The sequence below is a fragment of the Plutella xylostella genome, chromosome Z (genome assembly GCF_932276165.1).
Source record: "Plutella xylostella chromosome Z, ilPluXylo3.1, whole genome shotgun sequence".
Taxonomy (NCBI): Eukaryota; Metazoa; Arthropoda; class Insecta; order Lepidoptera; family Plutellidae; genus Plutella; species Plutella xylostella.
In genome coordinates, this window is record NC_064012.1 from 11013358 (window position 1) to 11041227 (window position 27870).

General features: G+C 36.0%; 2 protein-coding genes across 2 annotated transcripts; one reads left to right on the forward strand and one right to left on the reverse strand.

The window, feature by feature from the left end:
* Positions 1-193: 193 nt before the first annotated feature.
* LOC105381605 lies at positions 194-8306 on the reverse strand. The gene is made up of 7 exons (XM_011551376.3): positions 8053-8306; positions 7605-7775; positions 5406-5589; positions 1660-1911; positions 1232-1306; positions 901-1016; positions 194-537 (listed from the first exon to the last, which is right to left on the reverse strand). Exons 1-7 carry the CDS (start codon positions 8218-8220, stop codon positions 295-297), a joined length of 1209 nt encoding a protein of 402 aa, XP_011549678.3. The 5' UTR covers positions 8221-8306; the 3' UTR covers positions 194-294.
* A 10757-nt stretch (positions 8307-19063) lies between these two features.
* LOC105381633 (gastric triacylglycerol lipase) lies at positions 19064-21312 on the forward strand. Its single transcript, XM_038122282.2, has one exon. The coding sequence runs from the start codon at positions 19193-19195 to the stop codon at positions 21200-21202; it is 2010 nt and encodes a 669-aa protein (XP_037978210.2). The 5' UTR covers positions 19064-19192; the 3' UTR covers positions 21203-21312.
* The last annotated feature ends 6558 nt before the right edge of the window (positions 21313-27870 follow it).

A 27870-nucleotide genomic window follows, 5' to 3' on the forward strand; every position in this document is an offset into this window, starting at 1 on the left:
CGTTGCCGTTTTAAAGTAGGTACTTGACGTCTTTTCATTTCTATAGTACCAGCTTTGAAGTCACAAAAACATAACAGGAAATCTACTGTGTACCTACCGAAATGTATATGATGTAATGTATAATGTGTACTTGTAATATACACAATTACACAGTTAAGGGTTTTCCAGTCGTCAAAAAAAAATAATTGCAGACTGAAAATGTTGACGGCGCATAAGCTGGTTTAATCTAAATCGCTTCCACAAGTACAAACATGAAATTAAACTGTTTTCAGTTTCATCCTATGCAGCACCTATTTAGGCAATAATTTCATTGCTGTGCACGGATTTCTCCTCACCCTGTTCAATTTCTTCTTCATTTTCCTCTTTCAAAGATTCTTCTCCTATTTCTTCTTCTTCTGATCTTTCTTTAAGATTTTCTTCCTCAATCTTTTCTTCCTCACTTTTCTTTGTTACAGATTCAATAGAAAATTGCGGAGTTATTGTAACATTTTTGTTACTAAATGGTTCCGGTTGTGGCAGATACCTTCCGAATCGGTCCTGAAATTTTTATGATCATTAGAATCTATATGTACTAAATCTAGTTCTGTAGGTTTCCCCACTATGTATTTCGTCACCGCAAGAGCAAGTGGTATAATTATTGTACCTAAATTCCTTATTTTTAGTACATGGCAGGATTCGAACCCACGACAATACGAATGGAAATAGGGATCATATCCGTTACACACGGCTCTCTAATGTGTAATATTGGTAATTAACTTTCAGTTGGTGAATTGCCACCAACCCACACTAGGCCAGCGCGATCGTGGTGGACTAGGCCTAAAAACCCTTCCGTGGAAGGAGACCGTGCCCCAGCAGTGGGGACGTGATGGGTTGTGTTGTGATCAGATGAGGTGAGATTACCTTTGGGTATCGGTTGTAGTGGAACTGTGGGGCACACTCGCACGGCCGCTGAAGAGGCACCAGGTAGCTCGGGTGTGAAGACAGCGTGCTCTTAGGTGTCGGTGGGGTCTCGTAGCCTGCTCATTAAATACTTGATTAATCACAGATTAACGATATACGAACCAGATGGTGCGTCACATACAAAAACAAAGCAGTAAAAGTCCGAATTATATATACTTTTAAAACGTTTTAAGTTATATCTAATAATGTCAATCATTGTACCAATTAATAAAGTCACAAATCTTATACACTTTCACAATAGTAAATAAATGAAATAACATATTGTACCTACCCCGGAAATTATTCATCAACCGCAAAGAAGTCTTCAATTTCTTCCTCATTCTCTTCTGCCAAGCGATTTCAGCAGCTGTGGAAGAAAACACTCGCGATCATGTTTATAAATTTCTTTCTGAAACTCTTGAATTTCGTGAAATTAGTTTATTATTTAAATTAAAAAACTAATTTAACTAAATTAAAGAGTCTCACATCTCACATCTTTTACTAAAACAAAATTATAGTTATACAATCAAGCAATGAAAAAGTTCCACGTTCCGTTGACGTTCCATATGTCACTGGAACTTTTTTATCGCTCGTGAGTGTAATAATGCAAATACAAGCGAAACAAAAATTGTTATCATTGCCTGCTAAATACAGCCAACATTTTCGATCATTCACCGGACAACAGAAACTAGCGATCAAAAGTATCAAAACCAACATTACCAACTTGCTCCTTCTCTCGAATGATGACTTCGAACATTTGGTAGGCATTGTAGAGCAGTTCAGCTATATCCTCCTTGACACCTGACACTGGGATCTCCATGGCTCGCTCGACAGCGCACATTAGTTCCACGTACGCGGTGTCATAACGCAGTATGTCATCACTGACGTTCGTGTATATCGCTTTGTCACACGCGTTTGATATGTACTGGTAAAGGGTCTCATATACGGTCAGCTCTGGGGTTGGAATCGGATCTGGAATTTGAGAGTTGAAATGTTAAAGAGAACTACTGTAAGTTGATTTGGAGTGGAGGAATAAATAAATAAATATGTGGGGACATCTCACACACGGCCATCCGACCCCAAGCTAGGCAGAACCTGTGTTATGGGTGTCGGACAGCTGATATATCTACACAAATACATAGATAGATAGATTGTAAATATAAATATCAACACCCAAGACCCGAGTACAAATATCTGTCTTTAAACAAATATCTGCCCCAGCCGGGAATCGAACCCGAGACCTTCGGCTCAGTAGTCAGGGTCAATAACCACTTCGCCATTCGGTCGTCTAATATTTAAAAATGAAAAGTAAATAAATAAGTGGGAGCGATACTCGACTGTAAATTAAACCCTTAAAAACTGTTATTAAAAAATAACCAATAAAAGATAAATATGACACAATATAGGTACTTAAGTATTCTTCAGCTTTATATTAGGAAAAATGTATAATATATAATGTAGTGATGATCTTTCTTGGTAAAACAAGCAAGTACCTATGTCAATATTAAATCTTATATAACAATCTCCATTATAAATGTGAAGTGTGTTTACTTATTTGTGAAACTCAAAGGGCAAACGAGCTTACTTCAAATTTAATAAATGAAAGACCTACAACTAGTTTTATAAATAATATAAATTTAATAACTATTATAATAGATAAGAGCCCAGCGTTTGAGTTTAGCTGTAGCACAAACCCGCCCACGGTTCGCTCCAGGAGGTTCACTCTGGCTTTACAACGATTTACGAAGGAGATTTTTTATCCTATCGGTACTTTCGATGCAATGAGATAAAGTTACTCTATGCTGACGAAAAACGAACCAACGAGAGCTGTCGTACAATCATCATGTTTAGTTTAATACAACGAGATAGAATGATGGCTTGCGCAACAGCGCTGCGAAACTTACCCCAAATTCATAGAGCTTTTTGACACTTTACAATAGGTTTAAAATTGACGTTGTGATATACAAATTTCAACTTTATGAATGACGTAACGTAATGAGCCGGAACTCATGTGTCATGTTCAAAGTCAATTTTAGCCTTGTTGTAAATTAACAATACAGTAGATCAATTTGAGGGTTAGTTTTTCGTCACTCCCCCAGAAGCTTTGCATTTCGTCAAGTTACAGTAGCGCCCCAGCTTCTGTAGGCGTGGGCTTAGTATTCTCGGCATCCAATAATAACTTACACACGTATAAGATAAACTAGGTACCTGAAATAGTTTGTTATCGGAAAGGTATTAACTGCATGAGTCTTTATGCAGGTAGATGTTACCTAAACAAATTATAATTTGTACCTAATTGAAAATTATATCTCTAGTTTAGTAGAATCAAAACTTAAATTTCGATTATGGAAAGTAAGAATTACGCAACCAATCTTAAAGTTGAATTTCTAACAAAGAATTTTACTACTTTAGAGTGATTTATACATTATGCAAGGTAGACCTAAAAGTATTATATAAAAATCAGTAGTATGCTTAGAAATCGTAGAATACCAATTTGTGAAAACATAATAAAACTATTTTCGGACGGGATGAGTCTTAAGACAGTTTGTAGACTGAAATTAAATGAACGTAGAAGTTCTGAGACTTCCATCCCTTCCAGTAGCTCGTCTTTATCGTTATAAATAACTACGGAAATTATTATTTTTGTTCATTCGATCGTATAGGTACAAAGTCTAAATTTTCTTTTATTACTTTATTATTAGTGTTGATGTAGGCGTTGTTTTATTCTATGGCCATGTTAGATTACTGATATCTTACCGTTACCTAACTCTACTTATTGCGTTTTCAGTACAATCAGGATACTTAAGTTTTTATAGTTATAAAACTAAAGCAGAAACTTAGAATAGAATATATTATTTGACACCAAAACATCACACACAGATACACTTAAATTAACTCTGTACATTTAACAGAAGTTAGTCGGTAAATAGCATAGACTTAGTATATACTAGCGTATAGACTAACAAAGCGAGCGAAGGAGAAGAAAATCCCTTACGGAAATTTGGCAAGATAGAAAAGGATAGCGAATCCAATGAAACTGTAACTGGTTTTGAATGACAGAGCGTCACAATTGGGCACGCGGAAAATCTTAGTATTTTGGATTTTTTGCGTACATCGTGGTTTATTTTCAGAAAATCTAATTGTATTCAACAATGGTAACATCTTCTGCGAGTGATTGTGGCGTTAATCATAGAAATAATCCTGAAAATTGCACATTTCACAGGTAAATACCAAAATCGTCATCACTGCCACGACACGTTTATTTTTGGTTAAAATTTGTCTTTTATCCTGTATTAAATATAAAATAATGCCAATGCTGTTGTTTACTTTCATATTTTGTGTATGTGAAAGTCCACTTGTTAATAATTTTCATGATTTTAGTGGATATATTTTTCATCAATTTATTTTACATGTACGCTAGGGATTGACTCAAATTAATCGATATCATTATCAATATTTTATCTTGAATGTTACCTATGAAAATAAATGCTAGCTTACGTTTACCGTCTCGTATCTGAACCATTTTGTCAGGGCAAGGCACATCTTTTAACAAATACATAAACTAATTATTTTCTATAATTTGTCCAACAGATTCCCTCTATAGATACTATAATAAGACGAAAGTGGTTGAGATTAGTTGGACGCGTGGGTTGGAATCCAAAGAAGAACTCTACCATTTGCAGCAATTCGACTTAAGAATGAATGTAAACTTAATAATTAAGGAAACGAAACTGTAATGAACCATTTAAATAAATAAATATGTGGGAACCGTCCCTGGCAATCGTTTTGTATACGATCTCTGCGATACAGGCCCGCCTAGTGCAGAGTTAGCGGCAACACAGGAGTGACGACAAAATTACAAATGTACCCTCAACCGGATATTATTGTTAGTTTGTTAAATTTATAATTTTGTATAGCTAAGTAATTATTTTGTGTCACTTGTAATTTACTTTTGATAATAAACATATTTGTATTTGAACATCTCAGACACGGCCATCCGAGGCAGAGCCTGTAATATGGGTCAGACAGCTGATATATATCTAAGATTGTTCTGTTTAAAAGTCAATAAAATAAGGAGCGATGAAAAAAGTGTTTTTATTTTTATTTATGCATTTTTTTACACTATGTCAAAATTATAATCTGGACAACAACAGTCTATGGAACAACTCTCTCCAAGGGTCGAACATCGAACTTCAATAACTTATCGATGGTCCTCCAAAGTAAAGAAAGGTACATCACTAGCTAATGCACACACTGAAAAATCAAAATTGGTCACGTTTTATCGAGCTGTCAGTTCGTCTATACGCTAATATATACTAAGTCTATGGTAAATAGACACAAAAAAACGGAGTTAAATCAGTGTCAGTTCAATCTTTCCGTAATTTTGTCACCGACTCTGTCCGTATCACTAGGATCGGACTAGTCCAGTTGGCAAACAACACAATTAATTTGGTCTTCTCACATACCTGGGGTAGGCAAAGTGGTGTCTGAAGTAACTATAGACACGAATGTAGATGACACTGTCTCTGGTATGTCCGCAGAGGAAGACTTCAGGTCGAAGAAATCAGGGGGAAAGTGAGTTTCCTTGATGGTCTTTAGCTCCCCTCCCAAAGTACTAAACTCGTCTTTTTTATGCCATGACAGCTTGGCCTGCAAGGAAATTTTGTCACGAATTTTATTTCGACGTGTCTATGTCTATTCAAGTTATCACGTAGCAAGCACAGGAGCTATTTATAATATATAGAAAATATATAAACTATAAATAGATCCTCTGCTGTCGATCGTAGGCGTCATTCAAATCATGGCATTCATGTAATAGATATGTTTTTCATAAAAAAAACATTTTAACATAGTATTTTTCAAATCATTGTCACCCAGCGTATACTGGTGATGATGAAGTAATCATTTTTTGGCGCGCCTTGAATGCGGGAGCCTTTGATGGCATTCTTTCTCTTTCGCAACAGAAAACATAAAAAAAAACTTCGAACGTACGCTTGTTCGCACAGCAACAAAACTCTGCCCACTTTGTCTAGTCGGACTAGACCCGATGGACAAAGGCCGCGAATATAATGCCCATACGTTGAATAGCCGCCTACGATCAACCGTTGTATATTCTCACTAGAAATTGTCTCGAGTTTATTTTTATTTATCTATTGAAGTTGAGTATGTATTATAAGTACTAAGGCTTAATTTTCGGAATGCGTTAGGGCAAGAGCACACGATGCGTTGCGGCGGCAGCGGTGTGGCGCCGGAGCGGTGTCGCTGCGTCGTTAAACATAGGAATGGGTCTACCTTTTTTGGCATAAGATTTTTTGCCTAATCTCGTATTGCATAGTAACGTTTGGTCAAAGTCTCGTTACGCCGAAAATCGTATGGCATAAATCTCGTTTAGTAAAAAGTTATTTCGCATAACATTGTTTAGCCTAATAATGGTATGGCCAAATCTTGAATAGCCTAATAATGCTATGGCATAGGTTTATACAAAGTAATAATATTCGTTTGGCTTTAACTTTGACGGAGCGTCTCCCTACATAGCGCAAACTGGTGCCTTGTATTGTTTCCGCTGTTTGGAAAACGCTCCGCTCCGCTTCGCTCCGCTTCGATGCGCTCCCCTTTGGTTTTGATGAACATGTGCACCTAACACGTTCCTCCTCGCTTTGCTCGTCGTCGCACCTTTTTTTAGGTTTCGATCTCATGGGGTTTGTAATAATTATATTGGTCGTTAACTTTCGATTTTTTGATCATACAATATCGTGATTTTCGGGATGTAGGAGAAAAATACCACAATTTGTACATTTACTACATACTTAATATATTATTTATTAAGATAACATTAGGAGAAACAAGATTATACATAGGTATAGACGAACATAAATTTGAGCAAACGAAACTTAGGTGTTTAAAGATTGTGCCTAAAGAGTTTTAGACGAAACGAGCCTTATGCCACATAAGTCTTGGCAAAGTGATGGTTCGGCCAAAAAAGTTTAGACCATACGAGTTATGCGAAATGAGTTTTGGTCAATAAAGATTATGCGAGATGAGCGGCACCCCATAGGGGTAACTGTGGCATGCACACGATGCGCTCCGGCGCCGCACCGGACTTGCAACCACCAAGACGAGGCGGGGAGGTGTGAATGTGTTGCGACGTAGCAGCGGCACGGCTCAGTTGTGTTGCGTTGCAAGGAAGGACACTGCTGACCAATGCTGCTACGGCGCCGCACCGCTCGTGTGCCCACTGACACGGCGAAATCTCTGCGGTGCGGCGCCGCAACGCACCGTGTGCTCTTGCTCTTAGTCGATGCCAGCTGGATGTATCTGTCACACTGAAGAACCTGTAACTTTCTAGAATATACTCGGAAGAAATTAGTATTTGTATAGAATACCGATCTCATGCAAAAAGTTACGTAGCTACTTAATATGTTTTTTTTCAGAATTGGTCCCGTAGTGAAAGTTGTTAAGTATGTTGTGTGTACCTAGACTGAGCTGCCGACAAGATATTCACTGATGAGTACGCCACCATCACGTTTCACCCTGTATACATCATCAGCTGTATCTACCATTTCCCGCTCAAACGTTTTTATCTTAACATCCTGTATTTCAAGTTTGGATGGAGCATAAACTAGAGTGATTGATCAATATCGATGTTCATAATATCAGGTACACACCTGAGTATAATGTTGGTCCGGTGTCAAGCCAAGATCCTGTCTGACTTCCTCCTCCAAAACCTCCTCAGGTCTTGTAAAATACTCCGCTGAAGCCCTCAGTATCCTGTCTTGAGGTAGATAGTTCCGCTCACGGGTCATCTCTGCGACAAATCTTTTCATCATTGCCAGCACCTGATGGCAAATGTATGCTTAAAAATACTAACTACAACATTTCTACAACTGCTCCAAAAAGTATCGTCATTAAGTAGGGGGCCCGGTATTCAGCCCTTAGATTCAAAAAGTCAATACCTAAATAATTTTTATTTGATTTGATTTGAAAACCCCTTTACATAATGAAATTACCTCAGGCAGTTTAGATCTTGGGAGTATGCACAAAGGTTCCACTCGAGAGAGCCAGGTGCAGGTACTTACAGCCCTACAGAAAATAGAATAGAATAGAATAGATTACCTCAGGGTGCTCCGCAAGGTAAGCCTCATGTTCCACCTGTATCGCCGCACCAAGCCGGGTGGTGCAGTCCCGTTGGAACGGTGACAGGGCTTCCAGGTCATGGGAGATGATCCCCTCAGCCGCCAACCGGGGCTTTGGAATCCCATACCCAGTTTTTATAACTGGCATAGTAATTAAAATTGCGTAAAAAAGATTATAAAATGTAAATTTGTTTGTGTTTGTTTGGATTGATCTTGGATTGATAATAAATGCCCACAGACCAATTAAATAATCGTAGTGTATTTGCTCTGTGGTAAAAGTCCCTCCTAAAATACGCGTAAAATAATAACTTTCTTGCGTTTTTTTTTTTTTTTTTTTTATGTAGCCATTTCATAGACAATAGAGACGTGTGGAGTGAACGTGGGGAGGCCTTTGCCTAGCAGTGGGACACTGAAATGGCGTTTTATTTTATCTATAGAAAAAGCAAAAAAGTATTTTTATGAAACAGTAGGTAAGTACCTACTTATTATTGTAAGTTATAATTATCAAATCATATAACGTAAAATAAAAACTCACACCAACAATCTCTAGAATCTACTACAAAACTAGTTCATTACAGCTTCCTATTGAGTGTCGCGCTCGAGTGATAGTTTCAGCGACGACGGACTTATTTTGAATATTCGCAGCTAACTTTAATTAAAACTGAAATATACCAGCTAACTTTTTTCGTAAGTTTCTGCAAAGTTCGTTGGGAACTTGTACATAGAGATGGCTGCGCTCCCCGTGCATCCCCAACTTAGAAGTGCAGTCATTCCTTCATACTGTAACATCAAACTTATGCTATACATATAGATACATAAATTTAATATTAATTATACAGGTGTAGGAAGAAGACTGGTTAAAATATAAAAGGCGTTTATTTGCTGGGTCACATTGTGTTGTATAATGTATAATCTATCTTATTTAGTCGGAGGTATTATCAACTATCATTCTATTAAGATTTTGAAAGTGCGTAAGTTTGTACTACAAAAGTAAGTAGGTAAGTACCTTTTTTACTGCAATAATGTATTAAATTTGTTAATTATAGGTAAACTCTTATTACCTCTAATATCGCACTGTTATAGTATAAAGGTGCAGTATAAAGGTGCAAAATATTATACATATTTTAGGTAATATACTTTCATGTCATAAAATATAATATTCTGCAAAGTCTAGAAAGGTATTTCACTACCTCCATAAGTTATGTACATTTTTCAAATATTACAGTTTTTAGTATGTAGGGAATGCTGGACATTGACCTTCCTTCGGGAAATATCTTGAAAAAATTCCAGCCTGCGAATAGGGTAACGTAACGTACCTAGGGACATTTTCGACTACCCCAACTTTGAATGAAGCTATCGCAGCGTACAACTAAGATATTAATGTGAAATTTTCTTTTTTCGGTAGGATATATAATCTATTATCACTAGTATTTGTGCTAAAGCTTTAGTGTGGCCAGATTTTATTAAATTAAGATAAAAGTAAAAATGCTTGTTTTGACCCAAGGTACGTTACACGTTTGTACCTTGGGACACTGTTTCCTATAGCTTTGTACTATGGAAAATGCAAACTTCTAAATAACGCCTTATATCTCTGTTCTTATTTATTTACTGCATCTCTCTTCTGTCTAGTTTCACTCTGGCACTAATAAGAACAGAGATATAAGGCGTTATTTAGATGTTTGCATTATCCATAGTACTAAGCCATAGGAAACAGTGTCCCAAGGTACAAATTTAATGGTGTCCCAAGGTACAAAAAAGCAATATTTAACCAAAATTTAAATATCTTTATTTTTAATTAATAGGAATCTTTCAGATAATTGCCATGTCATAAAATTAAATAACTGAAAAGTTATACGTGACATCCATGTCTTTATTTTGAGCATGCCTCAATGAGATAAAGCAACACAAAAAACTATACAAAAGCTACTTTTGACTCCAAAAAACTTCATACTGTCTTCACCACACACTAGATGCTGGTATGATAACGAGACTCACTAGTTTTGCCAAGCGAGTAAAATACTATGCCTAGGGTAGAATTTTAATGTGTTTATTTAGCCGGTTTTTAAAATACAATCAATGTCCCGAGGTACAAGCGTCCCAAGGTACGTTACGTTACCCTACCTAGACGGTGTTTGGTATCTATTATATTCCCTGTGGGGGTGTAAGCACCTGCACCTGCCTCTCTTGAATGGAAACTTTGTGTTGTACATATTATCTTCTTAAAGTCTTAACCCCCTTCCTAAGCATGGTCCATTTTCCACCACGCTGGACCATAGGGGGTGGTGGGTTCACACATCTAGATGTACCAAATCAGGTTTCCTCACGGTTATTTCCTTCACCGTAAGAGTGGTGTGATATATTATTATGTGCTCAATACCTTGCTGTCTCCCAGAGTGATAAACAAAGTTAATGGAATACACTTTATTATTATATGAGAGCTAAAAGACTTGTAGTACACACACCTATCTATTTCCCTACAGTTACAGATTCTAATAATATGTTTGTTTTACCTACGCTATGCGCACATGGGTGCATTCTTTGTCAATGTTCCGACTTATTACAAATAAAACACGAAAACCAATAACATAATATTAAAGGATTACAACGAAACATGGGGCCACGATCCAAGACTGATGTTGGGAAACCACATTTATATCCATTAAATGGTTTTATATTGTAAAAAAAATATTTAGAAATATTTCACTTTTGCATATACAGGATGTGACAAAATGTGTGTGCTTAGTATATACCACACTAAGCTGTTAGGTAGTGACTAAGGGGATCATTCTTTATAACTTTTGGTCAAACAAGCTGATACCCATAGTAAAAAGTCACGTGACCAATAAAGTTTATAATATGGAAAAACTTTTTTTTTCGCGTAGTTCTAATAGTCATAGAGCAAAAGTTAGGTTAAGTCAGGATGACCACCTGAGTCGCCCTTCGGCTTAGTATACCGCTTTTGCAACACTCTGTATAAATCTTTATATCTGTAGTCGACCCTCTCCCCTTTAATATCTGCACGTGTTCGACTGAACTCAGACGCCAGAATGGGGTGGATTGAATATCTGCGTACGCTCTCTATGGGTGAATATGAAAGTTACAATGATGCAAGGGTACATTTAAATAGGGAGATATGCGAATAATTGGATCGACACGGCGAACCAAATTAGGTAGTAAAATATGCATAGTATAATTATGACTACTGAGCGAACGCATATTTGTTTTACTCATTAGAATTATTTGGTTAAAAAGACTATTCATCTTTTTTATCGCTCTGCCTTAGTGGGGCTGGTGTTTTTATTTATTTAATTATAGGATAGGTAAAATACATAAGAAAAAACAAGCTTAAAGATACTACAATAATCCTCGCACGTACACCTCGTGTACATTTTTTGGTTGCTGTTTAGTGTACCGGTAGAGATTAGTATGTAGATTTTCCAATTTATGGTATCACGTACCTACCTATATATTTTTTTGTAATATAGTTTGAAAATATTAATAATTATTTCAAAGATATTCTCACGGATACGATAGTATTATCGCTATTTTTTATATTTTGTACACTCATATTTTCAAACTTTATAACTATGTAAGTAACGCGAGATTAGCTTCAAAGGCTAATTACTAGACAGGCAATCTAATTTGATATAGAAGACTCCTATATCTATACTATGATTAATGAAACGAATATCCATTTCCATGTCACGAGTCACGACGTATTTATCATAGCCCATCGTGGATTTTGATCGCTTATTAATTTCTGCCGTTAGACGAAGCAATGCCCTTTGTGCTCGCTCTCCAGTGTCAATAAAATGCTTTTTAATTTAAATTTTCAATTATTTATAAGCAGCTTATAGCTTCCCGTGTCTGGACGGTACGACAGCGAACACTTTCATAAGAAGTTGGAACTTTACTTAAACTTGAAGCATATTTCTCAGTAACAAAGTTGCAAGACTTGTTCTTTATATTTTTGTGTTTCATAATTTAGCTGTTGGGGCATGTCAAATACGACATAGATACGATGGAAGGACTTGTGATTAAAGCGTTGTGTGTGTTCATTGGACAAAGTGGGTGGACTCGCCCTTCCTCAATAGCTCGACTATTGATGAAGGCCGAGTTATTTAGGATCACGATTATTTAGGATTATATCTACCAACTTTGTACAATTTGTAGTCTTGGACAACGGAGAACGATTTTACATACCGACACTCCACATATAAAAAAACAGCTTAAACTTCTTTTTTACGACGAAGGGGTGAAAAATGGTACCTTTGTGGTGAAAACTATAGTAAGCTCGAAAATGTATCAGTAGTTTCTTTCTAGTAACGTCGTAAATGTTAGTTTCGGTCCAATTATAATGCCAATGGAGATATTTTTTTATGAAACTTAACTGAATATAAATCGATGGGAGGCCATAGATAGGTAAGAGATTTTGAGGCAATGGTTTTGACTCCCCTTGTGATCACTTTGAGGATTTGTCTGGTGAAACACGTTTTTACCCGACTGCCGAAGGAGGAGGGTAATGTTTTTCGATTGTATGTTTGTATGTATGTCTGTTTCCTAAGTTCCCTCCTGTAGCCTAAACGGCTTGATAGATTTTGATGTATGAGGTATCGTTAGAAGCGTATTGATTGCGGGATGGTTATAGCGCCCTCTAGAGGACATAAACTGATGATCGAAAAAATAATATTATTCCAACTATGCCGTGTGGGGTATTAAATGAAAGGGCTTGATTAGCACATTACAAAAATATGCATATTATAGGTAAGTATTTAAATACATCACCAAAATTATTGAAATAAAAAATGTTCATAAACTAAAACTACTGACATAAAATTTCATAAAAAAACTACAAAGTTATAAATAAAAAAATATAATTATAAACAAACAAAAAACCCGACTGCACGCTAAAAAGATGAAAACAAGCCCCAATGTTAATGGAAAGTATCGCAGGCGGGGACCATCTTGACCGCCACACAAGGTTGCTGAATGTTACCTTAGTAACATTCAGCTAAATGGTGAACCCTCTGCTGGTCCCCGCCTGGGATACTTTCCATTAACATTGGGGCTTGTTTTCATCTTTTTGGCGTGCAGTCGGGTTTTTTGTTTGTTTATAATTATTAATTTAATTTGTGGTTTTTATTTAACAGACGCATGTTATTCTTTACCGTCTTTGTATAAACCCTTGAAGGGAAAAAAACACGCACTCACGCCTTGTACTAATGTACTCCCTTGCGGGGTAGGCAGAGGTGCATAGCTGCACCCACTTTTCGCCAGAGTGTTATGTTAGTCCCAATGTAATAGGGGGCGGGCCTATTGCCATTTTACGGGCACATCCAAGACCTGAGAACAAATATCTGTGTTTAAACAAATATCTGCCCAGCCGGGAATCGAACCCGGGACCATCGGCTCAGTAGTCAGGGTCACTAACCACTACGCCATTCGGTCGTTTATTATATATATTCCACCTTCCACCATTCAAATTCGGAGCCTTGTTTGTGTTTTCACGATATTACAAAAATACCAAAAACTCAGCATCCGCAGACTGAGCAAAGCTAGGCAAAATGGCGTGACTGTGGAGGCTTCAAATAAAAATTGTAGACCTAGTTTGTCCACAAGTCAAACAATATCCAAGCAGCGCCGCCGCCGGTGAGCGCTCACTGCTCCCACGAAATTGAGCCAACTTCATTTATATTTAGTGTACAGATGGAGCCTCCAAACCAGTGTGCTAGCTCCAAACTGAAGGAAGTTCAAAAAATTATAAACCGGTACTAAGTATTGTGATCCAAAAATGTCATCCGGTAAAACTTTTATCAGCAAATTTTGTGCCTACGTCTAGTTCTCAATAAAAATTGTTTGTTCACGTTCCATTCAATGAAAGGAAAAACACTTATTTTGGTTGTCCGTACTTGGTTTACCCGAGGGATGGATGGGAGGGTGCAATGAATGTCTGTATAGTTAGTCGTTTAACGTCATAAATTGTTTGCTAAAAGTAATACAATACGGCTGTCCAATTTCAAAACACAGTAAGCGCCAACTTAAAAAAAAACGGGTCTTTGATTTATACATTATTTTAGGCGATTCCGCACATTCCTGCATATGTCAGAATATTAAAAAACGGCTTAGAAACGAAAATAAAATTTCTAAAAACCTAGTAACTCCACCCTGCGAAATCAAAAATGCCACGAAAACCATTTTAAAACACAGTAAGAGCCACCAACCATTTTAAAACACAGTAAGTGAAAATGACTTACTAGGTTTTAAAATTGTCAATGGCGCTTACTAGGTTTTGAAATGGTCAGCAAAGGTCAATTTTTGCCCGTTAATTTTAGTAAGTCACAAATGGCATACATTATTACAAACACTTTTTTCGAAAAAATATCAGATATTTCAGAACCTGTATCTTTGAACCAATGAGACCTAGAGAGGTGAATTAAAAGTAGAACATAAGGAAATTTTGTCTTCTTTATAAAAGGCATAGAGACCTTTCTCGTCAGAACCTTTCTACTAGCCCTATTTTGCATAAACCAAAAAAAACTCAAACATTGTAAACTAATTTTAGCTCAAAATTTAGGAAATATTGTCTAATTTAAGGCAGCCATAAATAATGTTTGTGTCAGACATGCCTTCTTAATATGGCGATTTGGTTCATTTAGATAAAACTTAAAAATATGGCCGGTATTTCAGCTATTACTTAGTGCGGTCGTGTAAAAGTGCTGCAAAATTTGATTTATATTATGTGAAGGATTCAAAACATATAAAAAAATAAAAAACATATAAATTATTACGTTATTATTGCAATTTCAATATACTTTACTTGTCTTAAATTACACAATAATGGCTCTTACTAGGTTATAAAATGGTCAGTGAGGGCGGTTTTAGGGTGAGAAAACCATTAAAAACCTAGTTAGTGTTTTCTTTTGTGCATTACAGCAACAATATTAGTCATATTTAAATGAAATAGTATTGTATGTAAAACCTAGGTTCTGCCGGTTCTTTTAAGCTTACATTCGTTTAGATATGTATCATAGTTTTACCAGGGCATTGAAATGAAGGGACAAAAACGTTTTTTGGCTCTCCTGAACATTTTGTCTCTTGGCTGTTACTGTGTTTTGAAATTGGACAGCCGAATAATGTATAGAGGAAGTGGTGGCTAACATAAGAGAAATGGACGGAGCAGGCCAGCCTAGAACAGCTGTTGCGCTTGGGGAATAATAGTGTGGAGTATGCAGAGCTGACCGCCAACCTCGAAGTGGTACTTAAAGAAGAAGACTCGAAGAAGAAGAAAATACATAGTGACTCCTCTTTATACTTAATAGCATGCTGATAAATGATAATGGGCCGCGCTCTCTTTGATCACAAACCATTTGGGTCTGACAACATTTTCTATGCAATTCTAGCTCATTGTGCTTGAGGCTAGACTTGGTCAATATGTTTCACTGAAGTATAAAATAAAAACAGCAATTTCGCAACTCAAGATCCTACGGGGGAGTTGGAAGACTTGTGTCTGTCTCGCTTGCACCTGGGTGTAGGGGGGTATAATGGTTCGGTCGGAGGATGGCGGGGTCAAAGGTGCGCGGTCGCTGAATTTTGCATGAGATCGGTGAAACTCAATCTAGCAGGGGCATTACGGACATTGGACAATACTAGCCATACAATTGAATTATTATTCCGTCACTTACGATGTTGCGGCGAATTGGTATTGCTCCCAGTATTGGCTGGAAAATACGGCGGGGAAACGGAATGAAAGGTAAATTTTGATGCCACATACATTCATAAAATAATCTTTCTCAAATTGATTTAAAGCTCTGATTATGGCACTTGTGAAATGACACTTGCTTTTTGCATCACAACTGAAGGTTAAGCTATTGAATTAAAAGGAAAATTAGGAAGGTAAAGTAAATATTTCTCAAAACGCACCAAACCAGCTCTACCTATACGTAGCCACATTCGTAGTATCCACAGGGGTACAGCATTCTTTCAGACTTCATAAGTGACTTTTATCTGAAACTATTGCAAAGCTTATACATATTGATGAAACAAAAAACAAATTGCGCGGTTTCCTATTTTTACTGTGGTTCCTGCACTAATAGAATTGCGTGTGCTCGGTTGACGACCGGATGGCGTTGTGGTTCATAACTCTACTGCTGTGCCGAGGGTCTCGAGTTCGATCCCCGACTGGGACACAATATTATTCTCCGGTCTAGATTGTTACATTTTTGTGTTGTGCAATCTTCAACGTGCCTGTCAAGCGTGAACATTATGGCAATCGCTATGCAGTCTTCATCATTAGGTTTGAGGTTCATAATGATAATACTACAGAATGTCTGGGGCATATGCAACTAATATAAACTCATTAGTAAAGTTAGAAATAATTCGCATAATCTTAATGGTGCAGAAGTTAGTACATAGACTAGACTAAGTAATTACTGCATAGGATGGTGACTTTGCTATAATACGGTGGGAATAGCGGACTTTATAAGTTAGTTGTTACGACTTTAGTAAGTTTAACGTTGGTAGATATAATATAGAAAATGTTATCGATTTTCATTACCGAGTTTCAAGTAGGTAGTATTTTTAAAATAAAACAGAATACCTTATATATATTATAAACCTGTTAGTAGATAAATTATCCTCGCAAACAAAATCTGAAAATTTTTACGGACATGTACCTAAGTCTACAAAGGCTTTAATATATAACGAACTTTCTGGTTCCCACTTTTCTGACCCTAGTTGACATGGATAAATTACAAATAAAATTTAAATAATCGTTTTTAATAATTATTTTATTATCTTCTTACAAAAACCCTGAATTAAAAAGCTGATTTATAACTTTAATTAAAATAATCAACAAAACACAAACACTATTACTAAGAAGAAGTTATTAATAGAAACACCGTCCGTCTTTCCCGACTGTAAGTAGTTGAGCTAGCGATAATTAATATCGGATTTCACAGAGTCATAACTTTGTCGTGCATCAAATCAATGTTTCACGAAGACTGCTGGGCGTCTCCCCCCCTTCACCCCTATTCACATATTTACAGGGGAGACTTCATATACAATTCAGACTTCTTCAGATTCTTTACACATACTGACAATGATAGGCAACAAAGTAATAAACTATTTGTAAAAGATTTTATCAAATTGTCCATTAGTTTTCTATTTTGCTATCATTTAGTTTAGGCTTATTCAGACTTGAACACAATAAAATATACTAACATGACCTTTATAATCGCTTTAATTATTTTTGTCGTCTAACACCAGTGACTTGTTAGTGAAATTATTGTGTACAATAAGCATTTCGTTTCCTTACAGATGGTACAAATCATACATTTTACTGATTGCACAACCACCACACGTTTTTTGCCAACATAAAAATGTAATTATATACGTAAAGTGGGTTTAATCTGCACATACTGGTACGTGTTCGAAAGAAAACAATATGGGAAATATTATCATGTTTAGAGAAGAGTCGGGTGAAAGCAAAATGTAAGGTTTATCGGTAGTTGTAAGTAACCCAACGGTTTCACGACGTTGCAACAGCGCTACCAATATCCTTGTGTCGTCATTGCATTTCTGTTTGTTGACAGTTTACAAGACCTATCTATCATGTTGAGATGTCCTCACATATTATTATAGTGTGACAAACTTATCTGTTCCGGTGAGACCGAACTAAATTGATCCATACCTTATTACTCACTAATGAATTGTATATTGTAAAAGATTAAATGGGTTTATTAACACCGCAAGAGCGAATTAACAATACGAGCAAACTTAAAATCTTATAGAATTAAGAAATATTAAACATTTATGTGAGCTGTCACCGGAACAGATAAGTTTGTGGCACTGTAGGTATGTAATTAATCGTCTATTGGCCGAAAAATTTGACACGATTGAGATTTTAATGCCTCTTGGAAGGAGGCGTTTCAAAGGTTAATGCAACGAGATAGAGTTGTGAATTGTGGACATCGTTATTATAATCCGAAGAAGAACCCCGCCAGTTAACATAGCGTTCTCTATAAGGATGCATGATGATCAATATCTGATACCGTTTCCTTAATGATTAAAAGATCTTTAAATTTTCGTGTATTATTAGAGTTGATTTTAAAAAGATTTCTAATTTCCGGTTACGCCAATCCCTTATACGTATAACTTGTTAATACACTCATGAGCAACGAAATAGTTTCACTTACAAAGTGTAGACATCAAATCACCTCAATTTTTAAACAAGTTTCTAGTGGGTTATGTTCCGATGCGCTGTAAAAATGTAAGTACTTAAATATTGCAGACGGCGTCATTAAGTTAGCCTTATCCGTTTATGAGTAGTTTGGTACTTTTCTCATTGGAGCTTTTTCATTGCTCGTGAGTGTACTACACCGCGCTGATATAGGGTTGCAAATGCAAGCGGCAGTAGGCCCGCGGACCCAGAATTGCGGAATGAATTTTTTATACGGACGCAGGTAAAAGGTGGAAGAGGGGCAGAGTGGGGGGCGGGGGGCGCCGCCTCTGCATATTGCATTAGATTTAAATTGTTTACGTCGTTAAGAAAGGAAGTTCTTTCGAACTGGGCGAGAGCCGGGAAACTCCTTGGTTTGTTCGTATATTTAATTTCTCGCATAATCGTATAGAAGCAGCGGGTTGACCCGCGGATAAACCTCCATTTTGTAAGTAGTTTTCACTCACTGTGGTACCGCCCCCCAGACTATGGAGCATTTACTCTCCTGTCCCCTGTGCCCTTCCACCTGCACACGGGAAGACTTACTCCAGGCCAACCAGAATGCTATCAAAGTTGCTTGTTTTTGGTCTAGACAAATATAAAAAATCGCATTTCACTGACACGAAAGAAGAAGAACTCACTTTTTAGGGTACGCTACGGTGGTTCTTATAACACTGTTATTGATACGAAGACAGTGTTGTTGAACATTCCGATTGCTAAGTTTATCTTCATTATTATTATCCAATAGTACATCTATTCTTTGTTCAACTTAACATAATTATACTGTTACATTATTATTAAACAGAAAGTCAATTGTTCTTTTAATAAGCATAACTGAAATTATTGGATTGGCGAGCTCAGTTTTTCAGTTTAGGCCGCGCTGTGCGTGAGAACGCACTATACCATGAAGTTCAATATCATACTGTTACTGATTATTTGTATTTACGTGCAAAATGTTAACTCCATATCCTTCACCGATTTCATAGCTACAAAGTTTACAGAATTAGCGGATTCATTTGCTAAATCGTTCGTGACTATGACTGACAAACTGTCTTCAATATTTTTCACAAAGCGGAAGTGTCGTAGACCAATGACTACTGTAATGCAGAGAAATGGCGGCCACGTCACAAAAAAATACATTCAGTGGAAGAAACCAAGCGCGGAGCAAGTTGAAAACGTGTACATGACAACTCCTCAGCTGATCACGTACCACCGCCGAAGAGTGGAGACCCACACCGTCACCACGACTGATGGATACTTCTTAACACTTCACAGGATCCCTTCACCAGACAAGATCAACTCAACCCAGCCTCTAAAAGATCAAACGGTGCTGTTACACCATGGACTACTTGGAAGCTCAGCGGACTGGATACTCAATGGCCCTAATAAATCCCTTGCGTACATGTTATCTGATCTTGGCTGTGATGTCTGGATGGCCAATGCTAGAGGAAATTACTATTCAAGAGGCCATGTCTTCAAAAAGAGCTCACCAGCATACTGGGACTTTACGTTTAAGGAGATAGGACAGTACGATTTATCATCTGAAATCGATTATATATTTGGAATTAAGAAAAATTTAAAGAAAATCAACTTAATAGGACATTCTATGGGAGCTTCCGCTATATTGGTATTACTTTCGAATGTTCCTAAGTACAACGATCTTATAAGGATGGCGATACTGATAGGTCCTTTGGCACACATGACGAATATCCATGGATCCATAAAATGGCTAACGGCCCTAAGTTTGCATTCTTCTGATCAAATAATACATAACATTTTTGGCCGTGGAGAATTTTTACCAGCCACTAAACTACCTAAATGGCTTGTAAAGTATAACAACTGCAATGAATCTGACGAGATGTGTTCAAACCCATTATTCTTTTTGACTGGGCGACCCAGAAGTTATGAGTTTGAATCTGATAAAAAATTGCAACAGCGTATATTGCATCATGCGCCTGCTAGTGGGTCTACACGTACTATTGTACATTATACGCAATGTGCTCAAGCTGGCAAGTTTAAAGATTTCGGAAGTAAAGGTAAAGATTTTAACCTAGGAAAAATCACATCATCACTAGCAATAATAAGTTCAACGGATGATTGGGTGTCAACAATCTCAGACGCTCAATCTATACTGGCTAAGGTAAAACACCCCATGGTCCATCATATTATACACAATCGGAACATAACTCATTCAGAATTAATATGGGGTTCTAGCGCCGTAAACACTACATTTACAAAAGTGATTAGTATATTGATAAATGGCTTGATATATGATAATTACAAGAAAAATAAAGTGCCACAAAACACTCCAAAAACAATAAATAACTATAGAAATGTTTCTAACATCAAGAATATTTCAAATCAAAACATTTCCAATATTTTAAATCGTGCAAACAGCTACGTCCCCCGAGTACCTGTAGTAGTATCTAAAACATCTACAGGTGTGAAAATGACTAATAATAGTAATGCAAAAAATCTGATCGTTGACATTGATATGAATTCTAAAAAGAAAAATGAAGTATTTGTCAGATATGATGTTGTAGAGTCAGGTAACGCAACATCTCCAAAATCAACTGGAGTGAGCAGTGACACAAAAGCCAATACTACACTAGACAAAGTTAGCAGTCCTGTCACTGCTACTACAACTGTAGAAAAAAGTGTTAATACATCAAACGGGACGATTAAATATAATAAAGATGCAACAGAAATAAATAATACAAAATCTCTACTTGATTCTAACACAACTGATATAAATGAAATATTGACTGCCGATGACCTACTGAAAAATGATTCAGTAATACAAGATGTTCATAACGATCTAAATGAATTAACGAACACTACTATAAACGATCAATCTAAAATGATGCCTATTAATTTAACATCTACCATAGTATCGACTATAAAAGCTACATAATCTAAGCAAATATTATTTTGTACCCATATTATTTATACCTATGTTATAAATTTTTACTAATTAATCTATGTAATACCTGTACCATGAAATCGTAATGTAATTTTGTATTAGAGAGATGTTTTTAATAAACTAATTTCATTTTCTCCTACGAAGTTTCTTTTTCTACTATCTGTCCACCTAACTTAAGCGAATGACTTGCAGTTGAATAATAATGATATCCCTTTATTACCAAAACAAAAGAGAGGTAGACCGACGAAAAAACTGAAAAGCGAGGGAGTAAGTAATTTGTAAAGAGATTTGCATTTATTTAAGTCCAGGGACGTTAGTCGAGCCACATTGTTTTGCTAAAACTTCTTTATTTTAATTCACTGGTACAATGGCATGTAAATAGTAAGAGGTAAGTAATATTCTAGTTTGACACTTATAAAAGTTCAGTGAACATTGTGATATGATTGTGAAAAATGACTTGTTGATTAGGCTGTCCCGTCAGACCTTTTTTTTCCTTTAACTTCGAATAATACCTAAAATAGAAAAGATACCGCTAAAACTAACAAATTTATAGTTATTACATACATTACATATATTACATATATTACATAAAACTAAAGTTTTTTATAGAGTATTCTGAAAAAAAAACGACTTTTGTGTCTGTATTTTTTTTCTTTTGTATGAAAGTTACAAAAATTCAAAGTGAGGTAGAGCCCCCAATATAATATGAAATCCTATTTTTTTTACTATTCCGTAATTAGTGTAATATTACGCAAGTTTTGGTACCTCTTGTTATACCGTAACTAGAAAACGAAATTTCCCCATACTACGACGGGACAGCCTATTGTTGATGCCATTTTTGACATTAATTATAGCTCAATCTTAGCAGTACCATATAATTGTTTTTTTTAGAAACGTATTAAAAATGATACTACAAAATGGCGCTTTCAAAAGCAGTACCTTTAGTTTGAGAGTTTATTTTGTAATACCTATTACTATATACCGTATCTTAGAATAATATTAAGTCATTGTTCTAAGAAAGGAATTTTAATACAAGCAAAGTTCGCGGTAAAAATCACATCCGGATGAGATAGAGAGATAGAAAATAAGAAGAATGCGATGAGTCCATTCAAACTAAACTTTTGTTTACGACGGCGATGTTTTAAAATAATAATGCACTAAGGGCTGATTATTCAATAGCCACAGATTAAAGTTATCTGGGGAATAATTCTAATGCTGTCGCGTCTGAATGTTTGTATTAGACAGTGACAGCATCAATTTTATTCGTCAGATAAAATTCACGTTTCTGACTATTGAAAAATCTGCCCTGAAACAGATTTTTTTATAAAAATTAAAAAAAGATAGGGATAAAGATATAAATATGTAGGTATTACTTGTGCAAGAAACACATACTTAATGCTCATAATATTTGCTACATACGTCTTATGCCCACATACCTAAATCATAATCCCCGAAAGGGTAGACAGCAATGATTTCAAAAGGAAGGAAAATGATTTCAAAACGTTTCGTCAAAAAAAAATGACACCCGCGCGCTGGCCCTAATTCATACAAATTATGAGATTTTAGGGCCAACGCGAGGGTGTCATTTTCTAGAGCGGTCGGGCCTGTCCTTACGCTAGTAATACCTATATAAGTCAATGGTAGACAGAGATTACTCGCAAACGAGCCATACACTTTTCGCCGCACAAATTTGGTCTAGCCGAGCCGTATCGCCATTTTAGTAAATGCATTTAGGGTTAACATCTAGAAATATGACGATGTTTTCTTTATTAGAAATAATTGATTAGTTAGCCTCTAGAGTGATACCTACTAGTAGATTGAATTTAGTACGGAATCCTTAAAACTGCATTGCTTTGCCAAATAATATTCAATTGTAACAATGGAATGATGAAACGTATCAAGTTTGCGGCAAGTTGCAATACACCACTGATGGAAGGTTGCTCTAGATTACAATTAACAAACGAACAAATATGTACACTCACGGGCAAAAGGTTCCACTGAGAAAAGCACCATATTACTCCTACACGGAAAAGGATAGCTTAGTGACGCCTTCGGCAATATTGAAGTATATTCAACAGAGCATCAGGATACTACCATATAAAACGGTAAATATATTGTTAAAATTTTAAATTAAATGTTTGAAAAAATTGGATTTGTTTGGTGTCGTTATTTTGTAAGTGGAACTTTTTCATTACCAGTGAGTGTATGTCATACAATGGGTACGATAAATAAATCAAGATAGAGTCTTAGCGCAGCAGCGCACCGAAACTTCGTTTATCGGAAGCTAGAGTGCCCTCCTGCACACAAGTTCTTATTGAAACTTCCCCATCTGCCCTTGTGATCACATGTGCACAACTCAAATAATTGGCATTAAGCATCACTTATTCAGTGTAGCAAAAAAAGTCCCCTTCGTTTATAATGGGTATTTTTTTTATTACCTCAAGGGCTCGGTGTTGGAGTGATCGTACTATTGTGTGAGTATGTTTACACAATTTTTTCCGCAATTTGCAAATGCGTATGTTCTTATTCATAAAATATCACAATAATAATACAGGGTGTTAACTTAATTGCGTTGGAGCGGGAAATGGTAGATACAGCTGATGATACTGACCACGATAAGACATTAAAAAACGTATTTTATTTGCTTCAAGCTGACCAACATAAAACAGTTTTATTTAGTTCATTTTAAAATTTCATAGTCACCCTATTCATGTTTAGGTACGTTTGACAGAATGACCATGAACTTGAAAGCCAGCCAATGTCAAGGCCAAAAAAATCAAAGCCAAGGTCAATAAAAAAGTATGCGTGCATCAGCACCACACTTGGAGCCACATCGTCAAGGTACCTACCGAGATTTTGGGTACTCAAAGTACCCGATCCATTGTAGACATTTCATTTTACTCCATAAGTATCACTTTATTGATACACAATAATTATCTTTTATGAATACAGAACAGTTTCATTTTATGCTTCATAACATAGGTCACACGTATTCACAGCACAGCACAACATAAAACGAGATGAGGAACAAGGCTTGGTAATCAAAAGATAGAATTATAGGTACCTTTTCCCTTTTAGGTAATAATTGTAAAAAATGATTGTAAACAAGTAAACAACAATGACTGACTGACAGACTCATTTGTCCTTTGTCCATGGAAGTAATAATACAACAGGAATGCGCACTCACCAAAATGATCCAAACAAAAATAGACCTAACGAATTCACCTTAAGATTTATATTTGAAGTGAAAGAGGCCGCGAGCCGATAGAGAGGGTTACCACAGAGCCCTTCCTCTCTTTTTAACAATTGCCAGGATTTAGTTGTGTAAACTTTAGTAGATTTTGTACGAAGAGAGCTATGCAAAAAAAATATTAAATTAACTCATAGACTACTGTATATCATATCATTTTCAAAAACAAATTTATAATAAATCATTATAAACATGTAATTGTAATGAAATATTTGGTATTTGTATGAATAATAATTTCATAAAAACTATTGGTAGTTTTTCTAAATACTTTACGACAAGACCGAAGTTGTCAAGATGACGGATGACGTTTATACTGTTGTGAGAGACGTTATGGTTAGGGTGACCATTTATTCGTACTTTTGAGTCACTTTCCATTAATTAGGACCTGTTTCATTCAACTTTTTGTTTTATTTTATACCTAAGTATCATTAGGTATTATTGTGGCTATCTTATAAGGCTGGTAAAGAGTTATGAGCTGTTGATTTTTTTGGTGATAGATATGAGTATTATAAGATAGAACAGAATAGTAACGTGTAAATAAAGAAGATCCAATAAATACATTGTATTATACTTATTATAAAAATGTGTGTTGTTTGATTTCGCTCATCTTATTATTTACGTCAATCCTAACTCTCTAATTAGGTAACCCTTAATTCACTTCGTGAAATTACTAACGTAATTCACTTGTATGAGTCCCTGGGACTCATATATTTTGCAAGCGTGGGTTACTCAAATAAAACATATTTTTTTGAAAAAAATATGTAATAATGTTATTCAGTACTTATGCTTTTATTATATTAATGCACTAGAAAAAAGAAACGAAACTGGACAGACTTCTGAGATCCTCTCCAAAATTAAAGAAACTAATTTTATGAGCCTAAAAAAACAGAGGTATTTTAAAACCTCTACAAAAATATCAAATATTCGTAACAAACATATGTTTTTACGTTTTTTTGACTCTTAAAGACATACAAACCAAAAATAAAAAGCAAAAATGTATGCTCTAATACAAAAATAAAAAACGTGCAATGGGTTTTGCCACTGCTTACAGGCAACGTCAGCATACCTTTTTTGAGCAGGCCAAACATTTGGGTTTTGTACATTTGGTACATAGAAATGCAGTTAATATTCTCTTTTTGAAATGGAACAGACAGCAGTACTTTCTTTTATTACATATCTTCAGATTCAGGGTGGCTCGCATCTTCAGGAATCTCTTTTCATGATAGATGAAATTGAGCAGCGAACTTTGTGTGGCAGACGAGTTATGTGCAGGCGTGTCCTTAGATTCATTAATATTAACTTGTTTTGGATTCATTTTGCCAATCCATAAAAATATATCTTATTAAGCATATAAAAAAATATGATTTATATCAATAATAACGACAAATAAGCAACATTCGAAAATTGAATTTAATAAAATAAATATAGCATAATTCACTTGTATGAGTCCGTGGGACTCACTCGACGCAATAACTCACTAAATACGCATGCCGGTGCACATCCTCTCGCCACCATGGAGCCCGTGAACCTTCAGGAAGGTACTGAGACGGGGGAGAAACTAGCCGCTCAAACGTTACAATTATTGAATTTTTAAATTTTGATGTGAGTCCCAGGGACTCAGGAAGTGAATTAAGGGTTAAAACCAGTCCATCTTAGTAGAATTTGGTAAAAAGACATATTGTTGTTGCTAGTTCAAACCTTGGGAATATCTAATTGATATGGAAAAAAAAAAACATATCAATATTACATTGCAGTTTGCGCTGCAACAACATATCTATACAAATTTTACCTTCTCCCCATTTGTTTACTCAATTGTCATATCACCAAAATACATTCGTACCTACATTGCAATCGAATTATTCGAATAATAGGTGACTTTGAGACCATCGACACCTATTCGCGACATGATAGATTAGAAGTGATGTCTCATGAATTACCTAAAATTATGGTCACCAAAAATAGAAAGAGATGGAGGGCTCCGTGCCGACTATCTCTGTCGGCTCGTTTTTTTGGTGCAGTGCGCATTCCTGTTGTATTATTACTTCCATGCCTTTGTCATTGGACAGACTAGATCCACAGAGAAGGTAATGACTATCATAAATACTCGATGGTTATGATACGCGAGATTGTTATTATTCTACTGGTATTCAAAGTGAGGCCATACTTATTATGAGGATTTCCGTACTATTCGTCATCAAAGACGTCTCAATCGCAAGTACACAACACAAATCGAGATGAGCGAGTGTAAGTAAACCAATTCGTCATTGAAGTAGACCCTGTTATCATCCTGTTATGCATTGTGGTCTTTTATCTTTAGCTGCGTACAGACCGGCCAAACGAACGCCAACGAACGGGTTTTGTTGACCTTTGTTGCTCAATCTGCCCCTGTATTATGTATGATAAATGTCCATCGGTGGGCATTCGTTGGGCCGGTCTGTACGCATCTTTAGGTAATAAAAGAAAAATAAAACGTGGTGAGTATCAAGGGTGAATACTAAACGCTTACCTAATTCTGAGTAAAATGTTTAATTATTGTTCTGAGCTCCTAGAAAGTCATAAATGATATTCTGTACGATCTATGAAACTTTATGCACATCAGCTGTTTAATTGTTGATTAGTATGTCATTAATCACCATGAATAATTTCAATTTTATTTAATAATTGTTATTACCTACTGTGTAATTAATTACAATCATAGTTACATCAAATAAATTATGAAAAGTGAAGTTGATAACAAATTTACAGTGTGTGTTCTTTTGCAATCGAATGTCTCATTGGTTATGTGTTTGTGTAGGGTGACCAGGTTTTTGATTAAGGTAAAACTTTCCACTTTACTTTAGACTTTAAACATAAATATTCGAGATTCTGATGTTTTTTTTCTTAGAAACGTGCTTGGTTAGACTAATACTAACCCCCATTTCCCGCTCAAACGCATTCTAGTTAACACCCTGTATAATCAGCAACAATGAAAAAGTTCCACTAACAAAATGTCGACACCAAATAACTTTGTGCTATGGTCACTGGAACTGTTTCAATGCTTCAGGTAATATAATATACACTACCACATACCGCGTAAATTTATAACACCCCTCATTTTCCGTTAAAAATACTAAATTTTCTAAATTAAACGAGACTCGGAATCTAACAGTTGCATGAGAGTGTTTTCAGAGGAAATAGAGGGAAGGTGGCGTCAATATTATGGTTTATTATAAAAGTAATATAATTATAGTGGTAGTGGTTCATGGCATCCTCCCTACTGTATTTAGATAATGTAAGTGGTAAGAACTCAGAGACGTATTGTGCGACAAACTTATCTGTACTGCTACTCTTGATACGCAAGACGGTTATTCATATTGCGTTAATATTGTGCTCGAGTCAGAACCAATTTCAATTTAGATTTGGTACTCTT